Source organism: Ctenocephalides felis, unplaced genomic scaffold, assembly GCF_003426905.1.
Source record: "Ctenocephalides felis isolate EL2017-DRISC unplaced genomic scaffold, ASM342690v1 CF-g0.4_SCAFFOLD_00845, whole genome shotgun sequence".
Taxonomy (NCBI): Eukaryota; Metazoa; Arthropoda; class Insecta; order Siphonaptera; family Pulicidae; genus Ctenocephalides; species Ctenocephalides felis.
Window position 1 is genome coordinate 87,328,218 of NW_020536999.1, and position 18,516 is coordinate 87,346,733.

Below are 18,516 nucleotides of genomic sequence, written 5' to 3' on the forward strand. Positions count from 1 at the left end.
AAAATTTAAAAACTGATTCAAACCTCGGACATTTTAATATTCTTTAACATTACAATATTTTTTTCCAATAAAACTCTATTTATCCTAGCATGTTCTTATTTATAAAGTCGTATTCTACTTGAAAAAAGCTTTTATTCGATACCTCACATGTCGTAAAATACTCATGAAATATTTTGAAGGAAAACTTCTTCAGACTCGCTTACTATAAATCCATGAAAAATGCAATACAAGTGTATAATTTTAACAAGTTCTTTTTATTAATTTAGGTATTTTATACTTAAGTACTTAAAACCTGAGTCAAAACTCAAAACATTTTAATATTCCTAAAATATAGTAATTTTTATCATAACATTTATTTATATTTTTATTTATAACTAGCTGACCCGGCAAACGTTGTTTTGCTAAGTAAGGTATATTCTAAACAATTTCTAGAGAATCAAAAATATTTCAAACGAACGATTAGCTGACTACGTTCAGTAAAACTACAGACTTCGTCATTTTAAAAATGTGCTTTTTTTGCTGTCTTTCAAAAATTTGTTATCTAGACCTTTTTACCCTATAGGCGGGGTAACTTGGAACAGCCAGATGGCAAACAGGTTTAATGTCTTATTTTAATTTTAAAGGTATTTTACAAAATAATTACATTTTTAACTAATGCTAAAAAGCTACCAACAGAAGAAAATACTTTTACTATGGATTTTCAAAGATGACCGTTTATCTCCCAATATCAAAGTCATAAGAATCAAGGTTATAGCTAGTTATACATCTTTCTCCCTTCACTTTCAAATAATGTTGTTAAACAATGCTTCAGCTTTACTGGATTTTGACACTTTGGTCGTGAAGCTTTTAACCCCGTACCTTCATATATTACTAACCATTCTTTGATAAATTCTGGGAAATTATAACTGGGAATAAGTTATTCGACAAAATATACATGTAAATGTAAGTAATGCTCTTTTTCAGTCTTGGTCGCGGCATTATTATTAAACTTCACTTCACCTTATATATATATATATATATATATATATATATATATATATATATAGTCTTGGTCGCGGCATTATTATTAAACTTCACTTGACCTTATATATATATATATATATATATATATATATATATATATATATAGTATCATAGATTGAATAAACTACATGGATAGTTTATAAATAATTAATTCTGAATTAGAATGAAAAACGGGCTCTAAACTACCTCTCTGCCACCAATTACTGAGCCACAGCAACGCGTGGCCGGGCTAGCTAGTATTTTTTTTATATATATAAATATACTATCAATTAAACTGAAAATCGGGATAAAAAGTATCCTAAGTCCTTCTCCTGGCTCTAAACTACCTCCCTGCCTATTTTCATCTAAATCGGTTCAGCCGTTCGTGAGTTATAAGTGTTAGCACATAAAGCGTCCTCTTTTATATATATAGATATCAAATTCTACTTAAAAAGGGCCTTTAATCGATACCCCACATGCCATAAAACACTGATGTAATATTTTGAAGCAAAACTTCTTTAGACTCGCTTATTACAAATCCATGAAAAATGCAATACAGGTGTATAATTTTGACAAATTCCACAATTACTTCTGGTACTTGATCCAACTTTCAAAACCTGCTTCGAAACACTGACATTTTAATTATTCTTTAACATTATAATATTTTTTGCAATAAAACTGTAGTAATATTTATGTTTTTATTTGTGAAATTGTTTCTGCTTAAAAATAGCTTTTAATAGATACCTCACATGCCATAAAACACTGATGTAATATTTTGAAGTAAAACTTCTTTAGACTCGCTTACTATAAATCCATGAAAAATGCAATACATGTGTATAATTTTGACAAATTCCACAATCACTTCTGGCACTTGATTCATCATTTAAAACCTGAATCAAAACTCTGACATTTTATAATATTCTTTGTCATTATAATATTTTTTAGCATTAAAACTACAGTAATATTTATAATATGTTTTTATTTAGAAAATCGTATTCTACTTAAAAATAGCTTTTATTCAATACCTCACATGTCATAAAATACTCATGAAATATTTTGAAGTAAAACTTCTTTAGACTCGCTTACTATAAATCGATAAAAAATGCAATAAAAGTGTATAATTTTAACAAATTCCCTAATTACTTCTGGTACTTGATCCAACATTCAAAACCTGCTTCGTAACACTGACATTTTAATTATTCTTTAACATTATAATATTTTTTGCATTAAAATTACAGTAATATTTATAACATGTTTTTATTTAGAAAATCGTATTCTACTTGAAAAAAGCTTTTATTCGATACCTCACATGTCATAAAATACTCATGAAATATTTTGAAGTAAAACTTCTTTAGGTTCGCTTGCTACAAATCCATGAAAAATACAAGTGTATAATTTTAACAAATTTTATTTTAATTTTGGTATTTGATTACTTAAAAGATTTGAACTACTTAAAACTTGACTCAAAACTCATAATATTTAAATATTCCTGAAATATAGTAATATATATTTATCATAACATTTATTTATATTTTTATTTATAAAATTATATTCTACTTAAAAATAGCTTTTAATCGATACCTCACATGCCATAAAACACTTATGAAATATTTTGAAGTAAAACTTCTTCAGGTTCGCTTACTACAAATCCATGAAAAATGCAATACATGTGTATAATTTTAACAAATTCCCTAATTACTTCTGGTACTTGATTCATCATTTAAAACCTGATTCGAAACTCTGACATTTTAATATTCTTTGTCAATATAATATTTTTTTGCATTAAAACTACAGTAATATTTATAACATGTTTATATTTAGAAAATCGTATTCTACTTGAAAATAGCTTTTAATTGATACCTCACATGGCATAAAACACTGATGTAATATTTTGAAGTAAAACTTCTTTAGACTCGCTTACTATAAATCTATAAAAAATGCAATACAAGTGTATAATTTTAAAAAATTCGATCATTTCTTTTGGATTTTGTTACTTAAGTACTTAAAACCTGACTCAAAACTCAAAATATTTTAATATTCCTAAAATATAGTAATATTATTTATAACATTTATTTATATTTTATTGATACCTCACATGAATTAAAACTTCTTTAGACTCGCTAATTACAAATCAATGAAAAATGTAATACATAATTTTGAAAAATTTTATTTTTACTTTATGTATTTGATACTTAAGTACTTAGAACCTGACTCATATCTCAGACATTTTAATATTCCTTAGTTTTATTTTTTTAAATAAAACTATAGTAATATTCATTATAACATGTTTTTATTTAGAAAATCATATTCTACTTGAAAATAGCTTTCAATCGATACCTCACATGTCATAAAACACTCACGAAACATTTTTAAGTAAAACTTCTTTAGGTTCGCGTGCTACAAATCCAAGAAAAATACAATACAAGTGTATAATTTTAACAAATTTTAATTTAATTTTGGTATTTGAAACTTGGCTACTTAGAACCTGACTCAAAACTTGAAACATTTTAATATTCCTAAATATAGTAATATTTATCATAACATTTATTTATATTTCTATTTATACTTTCATATTCTATTTGAAAAGATCTTTTAATCGACACCCCACACGCCATAAAACACTCATAAAATATTTTGAAGTAAAACTTCTTTAGGCTCACTTAGTATAAATCCATGATAAATGCAATACAGGTGTATAATTTTAACAAATCCGTTATTCCTTTTGGTATTTTATACTTAAGTACTTAAAACCTGACTTATAAAACTCAAAACTTTCTATTATTCCTAAAATATAGTAATATTTATCATAACATTTATTTATATTTTTATTTATACAATCATATTCTACTTAAAAATAGCTTTTAATCGATACCTCACATGCCATAAAACACTCCTGAAATATTTTGAAGTAAAACTTCTTTAGACTCGCTTAGTACAAATCTATGATAAAAGCAATACAGGTGTATAATTTTAACAAATCCATTATTTCTTTTGGTATTTTATACTTAAGTACTTAAAACCTGACTTATAAAACTCAAAACTTTTTATTATTCCTAAAATATAGTAATATTTATCATAACATTTATTTATATTTTTATTTATACAATCATATTCTACTTAAAAATAGCTTTTAATCGATACCTCACATGCCATAAAACACTCCTGAAATATTTTGAAGTAAAACTTCTTTAGACTCGCTTAGTACAAATCTATGATAAAAGCAATACAGGTGTATAATTTTAACAAATCCATTATTTCTTTTGGTATTTTATACTTAAGTACTTAAAACCTGACTTATAAAACTCAAAACTTTTTATTATTCCTAAAATATAGTAATATTTATCATAACATTTATTTATATTTTTATTTATACAATCATATTCTACTTAAAAATAGCTTTTAATCGATACCTCACATGCCAAAAAACGCTCCTGAAATATTTTGAAGTAAAACTTCTTTAGACTCACTTAGTACAAATCCATGATAAATACAATACAAGTGTATAATTTTAACAAATCCATTATTTCTTTTGGTATTTGTTACTTAAGTACTTAAAACCTGACTTATAAAACTCAAAACTTTCTATTATTTCTAAAATATAGTAATATTTATCATAACATTTATTTATATTTTTATTTATACAATCATATTTTATTTAAAAAGAGCTATTAATCGACACCCCACACGCCATAAGACACTCATGAAATATTTTGAAGTAAAACTTCTTTAGACTCGCTTAGTACAAATCCATGATAAAGCAATACAAGTGTATAATTTTAACAAATCTATTATTTCTTTTGGTCTTTTATACTTAAGTACTTAAAACCTGACTTATAAAACTCAAAACTTTTTATTATTCCTAAAATATAGTAATATTTATCATAACATTTATTTATATTTTTATTTATACAATCATATTCTACTTAAAAAGAGCTTTTATTCGACAACCCACACGCCATAAAACACTCATGAAATATTTTGAAGTAAAACTTCTTTAGACAAAACACTGTACAGGACAAAAGACTAGTACAAAAAAGGGGTTATGTTTCAAGAATTCTACATAAGCTACATATTATAATAGATTATTATCTTTATTAAATTTTATCAGAAAGTAATAAACATGAGATAAATTATGATATTTTCTTCATAACTAAGAAGTAAGTGCTGTTCTTTTGGCTTACTACAAATCCATGAAAAAATGCAATACAAGTGTATAATTTTAACGAATCCCATTATTTCTTTTGGTATATACATATATACACTAAACATATATTACATAAAACATCATCAGCTTTTTCAACAACTATTTTTTATCATTCATCAAGCAATTCAGCAGGTGGCAACATGATGACCGGTTCCAAAACTTGTGCATTTTCATTTTGAATCAACCGATACCTACATAAATAGACAACACTATTAACCAAATTATGTTTAACCGTAAGGTCATGAATAGTTTTTTCAGCTTCATCGGTTTCAGCCCCAATAGCAACTTTGCAAACATCGATTACTTGTCCAAGTTTAAATATTGGGTCTGACGGTCTCAGATCTTCAATCACTTCAAGATCAAAGTTGAAAATGATGTTGTTGTAAAAGCAATTCGGTGGAACATCCTTTGGGAAAATAAATTTGCGCACCATCAATTGGCATGTCGATTTACTTAGAATTGTTCCTGCTGTGCCCATTATTAGTTCAACTCTGGAAATGATATGAAAGATTGATGGATAGGTATTAAATTATTAATCATTAATTATTACCTGGCTACGATGGTAGTATTTTGAGATAGCTCTTTGTCCTTTTTGGTTTTTAGTAATACATAACTCCCAATTCGAATAACCAAGTCGTTAACTTGGACACCCCTAGAAAAATAATTAATTCATTATTTCTAATTTTCTGAAAAGTTCATGCATTTGGTGGGAAACCCAATTTTATTGTAAAATCGTATTCTACTTAAAAATAGCTTTTAATAGATACCTCACATGCCATGAAACACTCATGAAATATTTTGAAGTAAAACTTCTTTAGACTCGCTTACTACAAATGCTTGAAACTCAGCCATTTTAATTCTCTTTAAAATTATAATATTGTTTTTTGCAATAAAACTATAGTAATATTTATCATAGCATGTTTTTATTTATAAAATCGTATTCTACTCAAAAATAGCTTGTAATCGATATCTCACATGCCATAAAACACTCATGAAATATTTTGAAGTAAAACTTCTTTAGACTCGCTTACTACAAATTCATGAAAAATGCAATGAAAGTGTATAATTTTGACAAATTCCAAAATTAATTTTGGTACTTGATCCAAAATTTAAAACCTGTTTCGAAACTCAAATATTTTAATATAATAATATTTTTTGCAATAAAACTATAGTAATATTTATCATAAAATGTTTTTATTTATAAAATCGTATTCTAGTCAAAAATAGCTTTCAATCGATACCTCATATGCCATGAAACACTCATGAAATATTTTGAAGTAAAACTTCTTTAGACTCGCTTACTACAAATTCTTGAAAAATGCAATGAAAATGTATAATTTTGACAAATTCCAAAATTAATTTTGGTACTTGATGCAAAATTTAAAACCTGTTTCAAAACTCAGATATTTTAATATAATAATATTTTTTTGCAATAAAACTTTAGTAATTTATCATGACATGTTTTTATTTATAAAATCGTATTCTACTCAAAAATAGTTTTTAATCGATACCTCACATGCCATGAAACACTCATGAAATATTTTGAAGTAAAACTTCTTTAGACTCGCTTACTACAAATTCATGAAAAATGCAATAAAAGTGTATAATTTCAACAAATTCCAAAATTAATTTTGATACTTGATGCAAAATTTAAAACCTGTTTCGAAACTCAGATACTTTAATATAATAATAATATTTTGCAATAAAACTATAGTAATATTTATCATAACATGTTTTTATTTATAAAATCGTATTCTACTCAAAAATAGCTTTCAATTGATACCTCACATGCCATGAAACACTCATGAAATATTTTGAAGTAAAACTTCTTTAGACTCGCTTACTACAAATTCATTAAAAATGTAATAAAAATGTATAATTTTGACAAATTCCAAAATATGGGTGTAAATTTTTCAGGTCAGATGTTGTCTCTTTGGTTAGTTGTTTTTTTTATTTATTTATTTGATATAATTCATACATACTGTATCTCAGTCAGACAATTGTTGTGGTATGAGAGATCACAGCAATTATAACAAAAATAAAATCTAAATTTTATGTAACAGACTTACATTAAGACATATATATTTACTTATTACTATTATACACACAGACAGAACGCTTGCGTACATACATACATACTTATACTTAATTGTAATTAATATTTTTTACAAAACAGAAGTAATATAGTATTTAAAATAAAGAATTTTATCTCATTTATTTCATTTATCTCTTATGTAATTTTTCAATTTAATTTTGAAACTGTTTAGGTCCGTCATAGTCTTTACTTCCTCCGGTAGTTTATTGTAAAGGCTGCTTGCACTTCTCAGAGGACTTGCAAGTCCTTTACTAGTTTTAGCATGTTTCATGTGAAAGTTTCAGTTTTGACTCGTTTGATGGTCGTGTATATCTTGGTTTGTCTCTATTGTGGTGCAAGTTTTGATTTTGTTATTTTTTATTTTGAATATTAGTATACATTTTTCTATTTCTATTGTTTTGTGTAGTGGCATGTTCTTTGTCTTTTGTAGAAGTTCTTTTGTCGGGGTGAGGTAGGAATAATTGTAAGTTGATTTTATTGCTTTATTCATCATTCTTTGTAGTGTCTTTATATTTTTATTTGTTGTTTGACTCCAAATCGCGATGCCGTACGTTAAAATCGGCATTATATGAGATTTTAATATTAGTTCCTTGTTCTTAATTCCAAGATGTCGTATTCTTCTTATGGCTCCAGAAAGTGCTGCAATTTTTTGTTTGATTTTTTCAATTTGGTCACTCCATTCTAAATTCTGGTTTATAATCATACCCAAATATTTAGTTTTTTCCATTTTTTTTGTTCAGTATCGTTGACTAATATTTTTATATTGCTTATTTTTTAATTTTGTTACGTCGGAAAAATATATAATTAGTTTTATCTGTATTTATAGTGAGTTTATTTTCTGTCAACCATGTTGTATATTTCTTTAAGTCATCATTGATTTTTTTTTCTAGTTTCCCCAAATCTTTATCGGCGTATATAATCATGGTGTCATCTGCGTACACTATGTATCTACATTCTAAAATGTTTGTCCTTTAAGTTGTTAATATATATTAAGTATAATAGTGGACCTAGGACTGTTCCCTGTGGTACTCCGCATTTGACCAATTTTTTATAGCTGAAGCAATTTCCTATTTTGGTCCTTACTTCTCTTTCAGATAAGAAGTCTTGAATTATGTTGTGCATCGTACCCTGATGTCTCATATTTCTAAGTTGCTGAAAAAGAATTTGGTGGTCTACAGTGTCGAAGGCTTTTTTTAAGTCTATAAATATTGCAATTGTGTGTCTATTGTTTTCTAGGTGTTCATTTATTAAGTTAGTGGCATCTATTAAGGCGGATTGAGTACTTGATTTTGGTAAAAAGCCATATTGGTATTTATCTATTGAATCATTTTCTATCAAGAATTGTAATATTCTCTTCTTAATGACTTTTTCATATACTTTTGAGAGGACGTTAGTTACAGTGATAGGTCTATAGTTGTTTGGGTCCAGTTTATCTCCTGTTTTGAAAATTGGTTTAATTGTAGCTGTTTTTAAACACACCTTATCGATGCATTTATTAATAATTTTAGAAAGGATTGGAGTTATAATATCTGATGTTTCTTTTATTATTTTCGCTGTTATATTATCATCCCCAGGTGCGGCGTTGGGGATTCTTTTTTATATTTTTTTCTTTTCTACCATAATTTCTTGTTTTTGTTGATTTTTTATTTGTTCTATTTCTATTTTATGTTTTTCTACTTTTCTTGTCAGAGTGTTATTTATTAAATTCCAGATTTTTCTTGGGTCATTTTCACATTTTCTTGTTTGTTTGTCTGCTGTAAGTTTCTGTCTAAATATTAATGCACGTACGGTTTATGTCAGTTGGATCGTTATCAGTAATGTTATAGTTAATATTAATAACATATTATCAGGAACAAACACTCAATTATATATTATAATAAATAATCTATTCTAAACTCACTTATAAAATAACTGATCTGGGAAAATATCTTTAAACTGTGGCAGAGATAAGGCTTCGCCAACCCATTTATAAGTGTTTCGGCCAGTATTCATGCCCAAAGTCATTCTATTTTTCACAAACCAAATAATGTATCAACTTTTAATTGTAAATTAATTTTTACCTAAATATTAAATTAGTTAAATATGTTATCAAATTTATGTTTGTTTTTGATTTGACAGCTGACAAACGCGCCAAAGACTGAATTGAGTGAAGTTAGGTGAATACAAAATGGCGGTTTTCTTAGATCTTTTGAAAATATATTTTGCCCGCGAATTTTAAATTTTGTAATTATTTTATTTATAAATTATTATTTTTAAATTTGCATAAACTTCTAAATATAATAGAACGTTTAGTTGATCTTTTTTTTAAATTCCAAATTTAGTTTACATTGAGTCTACAGCATTATATTATTAGATATATTATAATATACTATTACATTATATTAGATGGATTATATTTTTAACTTCCCGAAGGAGAAGTTTACGTTTTCATCAAAAAATCCGATTCGCTAATTTTATGTTTTCTCGACGTTTTCAGCCATTCTGAATCGAATGAGACCAAATTTTGGAAAAAGCATGTATGTGTGCGTGTATGTGAACAGATTTTTTAGCGTAAATCGACGTTTTCTCAAAAACGCCTGAACCGATTTCAGAAATTTAAAAACCATTTGTTGTATCTCAACGAGGACTATCGTTTGTCAGTTTTGTGAGACGATCTGCCGAGCCGTTTCTTTGTAATTTGGAAAAAGTGTTAAACTTTTCGTCCACATTTAAGCTTGCTACCGAATCGATTTTGAAAAATCAAAAACTGTCCGAAAGATATTAGTTGGGACTGATACTGATTAGTTTTAGGTAAAAATCCTCCGAGTTAACGTGTTCGTTCGTTTTCGATTATGTGTAATAAATCCACTCGGAATGCTTTTAATTACTCATAAATTAATTTATTTTTCATTAATTAAGTCGATTATTTACGCATATCAAGGAGTTCATGTAACTTGCCTAAAGGCAAAATACCATTACCAACTAGTTAGATTTTGTTTATTAAGTTATTGTAATAGTCGAAAAATTGAAATTGAAATTATTTGCCTTTCTTTACGTTTGAGAGCTTTCTGAGCATTCTGGAATACCTTAGAAAAAATGGATGTGTGTGTGTATGTATGCATGTGTGGATACAATTTTTACGACGTTTTCGGGAGCACCGCTCAACCGATTTCAATGATTCGATTCCTACTTATGTAAGTCCAGCCGTTTCCGAAATACGAAGCAAAAAGTGCAGAAAATGGAAATTGAGTTTTTGAGAGAACAGAGCATCCGATTTGAATGATTGAAAAAACATTCAATTCTTAATGATGGGGAGACGTTGTGATTAGTTTCTGGCAAAGACCGGCCCAGCCGTTTCAGAGATAAGAGACTAAAAGTGTAAAAAATTGCAGTTTTTGAGAGACGAAGCATCCGAAAATGGATGTGTGTATGTGTATGTCTGCATGTGTGGATATAATTTTTTACGACGTTTTCGGGAGCACCGCTCAACCGATTTCAATGATTCGATTCCTACTTATGTAAGTCCAGCCATTTCCGAAATACGAAGCAAAAAGTGCAGAAAATGGAAATTGAGTTTTTGAGAGAACAGAGCATCCGATTTGAATGATTGAAAAAACATTCAATTTTTAATGATGATAATGTGATTAGTTTCTGGCAAAGACCGGCCCAGCCGTTTCAGAGATAAGGAGGTAAAAGGGTAAAAAATTGCAGTTTTTGAGAGACAAAGCATCCGATTTGAATGATTCAAAAAACATTTTGAATGTGAAGAGACGATTAGTTTTTAGGTAAAACCATTTTTTTAAAAAATTAATGATTTTTCTAATTTTTAACTTTTTCTAAATATCGAAAATTGGGATTCTGTGGAACTTCCCGTACCAAAAACTAAATTATTAAAAAAAAGCTTTGCAAAACTTTAAAAATGAGAAATTTAAATTTTTTGAAAAAAATTGACCTGCATTGACAAAAATTTTACCGGTTGTTTATTTCGTCAATACAAGTAAAATGTTTTTTGAATTATTAAAATCGGACGCTCCGTTCTCTTAAAAACTGAGTTACCGTTTTTGACATTTGCCTCGTATCTTCGGAACGGCTAGACCTGCCTTTGTCAAAAACTGACCAGCACATCTCCTTATCAATACGAATCGAATGTTTTTTGAACTATTTAAATCGGTTGATCGGTGTTCCCAAAATCGTTGACGAAAATTTGTATCCGCACACACACACAAACACGTACCTTTTTCTAAGGTATGCCAAAATGTTCAGAAACGCCTGAAACGTAAAGATCTATAAAATTTTCATTTTCAATTTTTTTGCGATTACTATATCTTGCCCTACGGGAAGTTAAAGATTTTTGTTTCATTTTTTTTTTTTTTGAAAAAAATTTGTTTGTATATCGAAAATAATTCAGATTTTAATTTTAATTCTGACTAAAGTTCTAATATACTTTAAACAAATAATTTTAACTTTGCAATTCAGTTTATATAATTCTTATAAATATCATACAATGTTACAATATTTATAAAAATCTATTTGAAAACATTTAATATTTTTCGAACATTTTGTTACGGTACGGGAAGTTTCAGCAATTTCCATAAGGCACGATGCCATACACCACTAGTTTTTTAATATAAGAATTGAATTTACATCAAAAACATTAGTAGATTAAAAATTAATATATTTTCAAAATACAATTCATATTATAATTATAATTCATATTATATAAATAAATAAATATTATAAATTCATTTAATAAACATTAACAATTTATAGGTTACAATTTTTTTCCTCTAATAAGAAACTTTCCTTCTGGTGAAAATGTTTCATATGAGTCTTCACACTCGATGGAAGTATAAAAGGCTTTTTACAAATTGTGCATTCTGATGTTGGGTTAACATGCAAAGAAAACATATGATCTCTGAGCATGCTGTCCGATTTGAAATACATTTTACAAATTTGACATCTTAAATATCTCTTCTTGTTATGGTAGTATCTTAAATGTGCTGTTAATTTACTCGAGCAATAAAATTTCTTAGAACAAATCTCACATTGATATTGTAATCTGTGTGTATCCTGGTGGGATATTAAATCAAGCCTGTCTTCGAAAGATTGTTTACAGATACTACACTTGAATAAAACCTTGCGTAAATGTTCTGTTATTATATGACTTGCCAGTTTTGATCGATTGTTGAAAATTTCTGTGCATATTTTGCACTTGAATCTCATTTCTAAATGTTTTGCTAAATGTTGATTGAAAGAGTGTCTTGATTTGAACGAGTTTTTGCAGTGTTTACATTTGTATATACCTTGTTGCAAGTGTATGCGATATTGAGCATACCTAGAAAACTCTTCATTGCAACTACTACATTTGTAAGACTCTGTTCCAAAATGTGTGTTCAGATGAAATCTTAAACCTGGTCTAGACATGAACAACCTGTCACAATAGGTGCATTTGTGATACCTTCTCGCCTTATGTATTTTTAAGTGCCTCGATAAATAAATACCTAATGTAAAAACCTTTGGGCAATGTCTACATCGATACACTTTATCTCTGACATGCGTTTTAACATGTCTAGTTAAATGATGTTTATATGCAAAGGCTCTGTTACAAATATGACATTTGAAGGGTTTTTCAACATTTACCACTTTGTTGGAACTTTCTTCATTCTTGTCCAAGTATTGTGTACTTTTTTTAACCTGTGTGCACTGCTTGAATAGATCAGGGGATTCTCTCAGGCTGAGATATTTGTCCACAAATTCTTCCTGCGACTTGATATCAGTATCAAAAATATTGCAGCCGGATTTTATATCTAATCTAATATCCCATAAATCATCATTGTTATTATTATTATCATTACTGCCAAAAGAACTCTCAAGGTTGGCCATAGAGTTTGACTCTACAAAACCTAAAACCTGATTTTTATCCATTACATCTGAAAAAGAAAAACATAGTTAGCACACGCATTTTTAAAATTAATATACAACTAATTACAATGTAATTATGTATATATTTATATATAAATAATATAAAATCCAACATTACTTACGAATTAAATTACGATTCCATTAGCACAAAAAGAAGCGCCAAACTGGTTCGCTTATGAATCTGCCATTACATGTCTACCGCCTTCGTCGAAATATGGCGGGTGTTTTTTTAATAACATAAATTATTGCTTAAGTTATAATTATAACATAACATATATGAGAAATAACATTGGGTTTATAAAATAAAATATTAAATGTTTATAAAGAAATAATTGGAAATGCATTTATATATATGTAAAGAATTGCTTTTTGATTTTTTTACCGTAGCATATATGTTATTTAAGTATTCGGTATTCGGCCGAATAGTATAAATGATGTCAAATTTTTCAAATAAGAAAGTGTAACCAAATAGTAGTGGCAAGCCTAGGCATAAAAATTGAATATACCTGCAGTACGTTAGTAAAATAACAACTGCAAATAGTAATTACCTTAAAAGGAACGAATTTAGGCGTTGAAAAGCTGCCGAATATTCGGTATTCGGTCTCTGAAATATGCCGAATATTCGGTATTCGGCATTTTGCCGAATATAGTATTCGTTGCAAGCCTAATTCTAATATTGTCCAGACTTAAGGCAACTTGCTTCAACGGCTTTAACTTCCTGATATGTGTATATAATAATCTTCTATATATATAAAAATAAGTCGGGTTTTCCTTCCTGACGAAATAACTCCAGAACGCACGATTTCGACAATTTTGCATTCGTTGGAAAGGTCTCGGGTTCCACAAGGGCTATAGCTAAGAAAATTAGTGGTGCATGGCATCGTGTCCTAATGCAAATTCCTGGAACTTCACGCACCGTGATTAAAAATTCGATTAATAAAAATAATCAATAATTGTTTTAAATAATTGCAGATAGATTATCTTCTATATGTATATAAAAATATGTCGGGTTTTCCTTCCTGATTTATTTTTTTCTTTTCAAATTTAAAACAAACAAAAAATTTCTTCATCTTTCTCACGAAAACATCTGGTGGGGAAACGGAGTTCATCGTGTTTGCTAGTATTATATTATTATGAGTTTTCATAAGCACTCGACTGTTATCCCAAGGATGCAATTTATTATTCAAAACTTTTATAATCAAACCACATTTTGTAAGCCTATAAAATTTTATGATATTCCTGTAAACCCTGAACAAAGCTTCATTGATCATGAAGAAACGGCCCGGCTGATCTTTACGAAAAACTAATCACCATGGAGACTTGTGCACAAGTCTCGATAGACGTAGTATGAAAATTGTGATTGAATATAAATAAAGTTTACATGATTTGGCCATAGACCTTATACAATACATGAAATTGTATAAGGTCTATGGATTTGGCGCATTGGTTTCTACAAATTTGCATCTTACAAATTATCGAATCCATCTTAAAATAATCTTGGCAAAATTATAGATAATCAAATTTATCTTAGATATTATATATGCAAAATTCTTTATTATTATAAATTGTTATTAAACTTGAACATGTGCTTTCAAATCACGTTAGAATATTTAGCTAACACATGTCTTTTGAATTATCTAATTTATCTTAAAACAATATCTTTCATATTTGCAAATAGTTAAGGTACCTACACGTAAATAATCAAAATTAGTACAGGATTCTTGCAAAGCTATTGGCAGAAAACGTCAATAAAAGATCAAATTTTGTCACAAAAGGGTACTTTTTTATATATTGCGGTCAAACGCTTCAGAATGACTTGAAACAAAAGATTCGCAAATTGGAGTTTCTAGCGAAAACTTAAACGACTCGTTCAAAAAGTGAATGAATATCATATTTGTTATCTACTTTTCAAGATCTATTAATTAATAATTATATTAATACCTTTAATATTTTTTTTTAATTTCAGCCACATCATCCCTTCTTCCTTACTTGACGATTCACATGCAAAGTATCGGCCTGACAGTTGAAGAAATTGCTATAATTTATTTAGCACTACCATTCACAACATTTTTGAGTCCACCTATAACAGGTAAAAGAAATGCTTTTATTAAATAATTTATTGATTTTTTCACAATTTGTTTTTTTTTTTCCAGGTTTTCTCGTGGACAAGTTTGGCAAATACAAACCAGTTGTAATAATGACTTTATTATTAAATGCTGTTTTCCATCACTCACTCTTGTTCATACCACACCAGGAGACTCCTGGGGTTGTTCCTGATGCTTACATTATGAAACATCCTGAAAAACTTTACATAGAGGTATAGTAATAATTAAAATATTTTTTTTTGTAATTTTAATCTGTCACACTTAGGACATTCAGTAATTGTTTTGACTTTATTATATGGATGGCAACCCAGTAGTTGTCCAATCTAGTTATGACTAATTAACTATAAGTATATATACTCGAAGTATTAGCTGATATTTTTATTATGTTTATGCAACTATACCCACGATAGGCGATTTTCACTTGAGGCTATATTTAAGATCTATAACCTCAAGTGGAAATTTGACATCAAATTTGCCTGATGTCGGACTTTGGCGGTAGCGGCAATCAAACCAAGGAACCCGGGACTAATTGGTGCTAGCTCACGTTAGAGCCAATATTGCCACCACTGGCTTTTTTTAGACAACTTACAATTTATAATATTCAATAGTTTCAGACAAAAAACATCATTTTAAACCAATTTACAACATTTTCAGACAACATTTTTAGGAAATCCACAGAATTTTTAGACAATCTTTAACATTTTCAGACAATATACAACATTTTTAGACAATCTACAACATTTTCAAATATTCTACAACATATTCAGGTACATCACAACTGAGACCTGGAGACAATTTATTTTCTGCCAGTATTGTCTACGATTTTCAGACAATCAAAAAAATGTTTAGGCAACCTACAACATTTTCAAACAATCTGCAACACTTCAGACATATTACAACATTTTTTGATAATCTACAATATTTTAAGACAATTTACAACATTGTCAGACAATCCTCAACTTTAAAATTATATTAGACCATTTGCAAAATCTCTAGATCTTCAACAACTTTAAACTTGATTATCTACGAACTTCAACATTATTAGGCAATCCATGAAATTTTTAGACAATGTGCATTATTTTTTGACAATCTACAACATTTTCAGACAATTTACAACACCGTCAGACAATCTACAACTTCAAAATTATTATTAGACCATTTGCAAAATATCTGGATCTTCAACAACTTTATACTTGTTTATCTATGATCTTCAACATTATTAGGCAATCCATAAAATTTTTAGACAATTTGCAACATTGTAGATGATCTACAACATTTTCAGTCATTTTTAAGACATATTCCATACTATATATCTGTTTGTTTCTATCCCCCTTCTGCTAGAACTTTGAACCTAGCCGTTGGCATTAGTCTTATGAAGTTTCACTTCACTAAAATATCTATTACCCTATTACCATATACTTTTCTACTACTAAATATTTCCATTACCCTAGGTGTGGTGGTCACCATGTCCAAGCCGAGAATGTCCAGAAGAAGAAGTAGTGGATTTAGTAGTCGACCAGTGTGTAGAACATTGTTTGCTGTTTGCTTCGGAGGAACCAGAGAACCCCCTTGCAGGTTCTAAGGATATACTGGATCATGGTGGAATTGGAAATGTATCTGAAAAAGGGCTGTTTCTTGAAAAAGATTGGAAAAATGATAGTTATGCAGATAGCTGGAAAGGGGAAATTGAGGAAAGGTAAGAAATACTAATTTACTTTTTAATTGCGAATTGTTACAAGACATAAAAAATAATAGTTATATTGATATTTACATTAAGAATGAAATTAGATTTCTTGGATTGGAAATTAAAAAAAAAAAATTGTATTGTTGTTCTATAATATTTTGTCTAGTAGGAGAGACTGAGTACGGTTGTACCATGATACGGTAGTGATAGTAGTCATAAGAGCTAAACTTTACTTATTATGAGAAAAGTACCAAGGGGAAAAGATGTAGTATGTTTGTTTGGACAAGTTTCCATTATTGCTTTTATTCATCTGTAGACCGCTAATCCAAAGTAAAAGTTGCATTTGAATTTTTCAAAAAACTTTCTGCTTGTGTTGACAAAAACAATGCTTTTAACGATTTTTTTTTGTTTCTGAAAAAAGTTTTGAAGTAAAACTTCTTTAGGCGCGACCAGGGTGTAAATCTGTAAAAATGCAACCGAAGAGCATTACGCTCGTGTCTAGTGCCAATGATTCATCTTTCGCTCTCGATGATATCATTTTTGTATGGGTCGATTGCGATTGGTCGTCGTGTTGCTTGAGTATGATTGCTTTAATTACATGATGTGAAACAACTGTTCTAGTTCAAATGTCAAAGCTTACCATTTTATTTTACTGATCCTGAACGTAAAGTATTACAAAGTTGAATATTTTTTTAAATAATTATAAATAATAAAGAATGAATTGATATCAGATTTATTACTCTAAACAAGAAATCAAGCACAACAATGTTTGTGTAGCTGTGTATCATTTATATACATATATACTTCATAATGGGCATCTATGCAGTTTATTCATTGATAGTGTTAATGAAATTACTCAAGATTGTTATAAGTCCACTGTGTGAACAAATATTATAGAGTTTATTAATCAGCAATCTTCATTTCTCTGATGAAAATTCTCTAAGGTTCAAGTTCTAAATGCTAATTACAATGACAAACCGATTATGTCGTATTTGAAGTATGACTTTAATTACATTACTGTTTTCAATATTTAATTACATTATTATAAATATTTTTAATAAATATATAATTTATAATTTATTATTATGTATAATGGTTGACATTAATAAATGTGCGCATCACGAGTGTTACCATGTTACTAATGAACATTATTCAAAATTGTTATATTATGTATCAAGTTATTTAAAAAGTTTTACTTCAATCGTTCGCGAACCTTACGCGCACTCTTTTTTTAATTAAATTTTGTTTTTTGAATATTTCATAATGGTACGGAAAGTTCTAGCAATTTGCCTTAAGACACGATGTCATACACCACTAGTTATTATTTGTCTTATTTTAATATTTAACATTCATCAAAAGTTTAAAGAAAACAAATTTGCACTATAGTTGCACGTCTCTATGTAAAAGCACTCTCTTTACCTCTGTTACTCTCTCATCTATGCACTTTGCCATGTCTATGCTTTCAGTTGTCAAGCCTAATGTCAAACAACTAATGTTATCATTTCCAATACAATTACTAATTTAG

At 28.3% G+C, this 18,516-nt stretch overlaps 2 protein-coding genes across 2 annotated transcripts in view; one reads left to right on the top strand and one right to left on the bottom strand.

Moving 5' to 3' along the window:
* The window catches only part of LOC113391317, a 64,198-nt gene that overhangs the window by 27,948 nt on the left and 17,734 nt on the right, over nucleotides 1-18,516 (top strand). Inside the window, exons 2-4 of the mRNA XM_026627262.1 lie at nucleotides 15,169-15,291; nucleotides 15,356-15,519; nucleotides 16,759-17,003. Coding sequence (XP_026483047.1) covers nucleotides 15,169-15,291; nucleotides 15,356-15,519; nucleotides 16,759-17,003 — 532 coding nt within the window. The remainder of the gene's footprint in view (nucleotides 1-15,168; nucleotides 15,292-15,355; nucleotides 15,520-16,758; nucleotides 17,004-18,516) is intronic.
* LOC113374171 lies at nucleotides 5,171-9,392 on the bottom strand. Its single transcript, XM_026614368.1, has 3 exons — nucleotides 9,202-9,392; nucleotides 5,757-5,858; nucleotides 5,171-5,697 (listed from the first exon to the last, which is right to left on the bottom strand). The coding sequence occupies exons 1-3, from the start codon at nucleotides 9,303-9,305 to the stop codon at nucleotides 5,316-5,318; spliced, it is 588 nt and encodes a 195-aa protein (XP_026470153.1). The 5' UTR covers nucleotides 9,306-9,392; the 3' UTR covers nucleotides 5,171-5,315.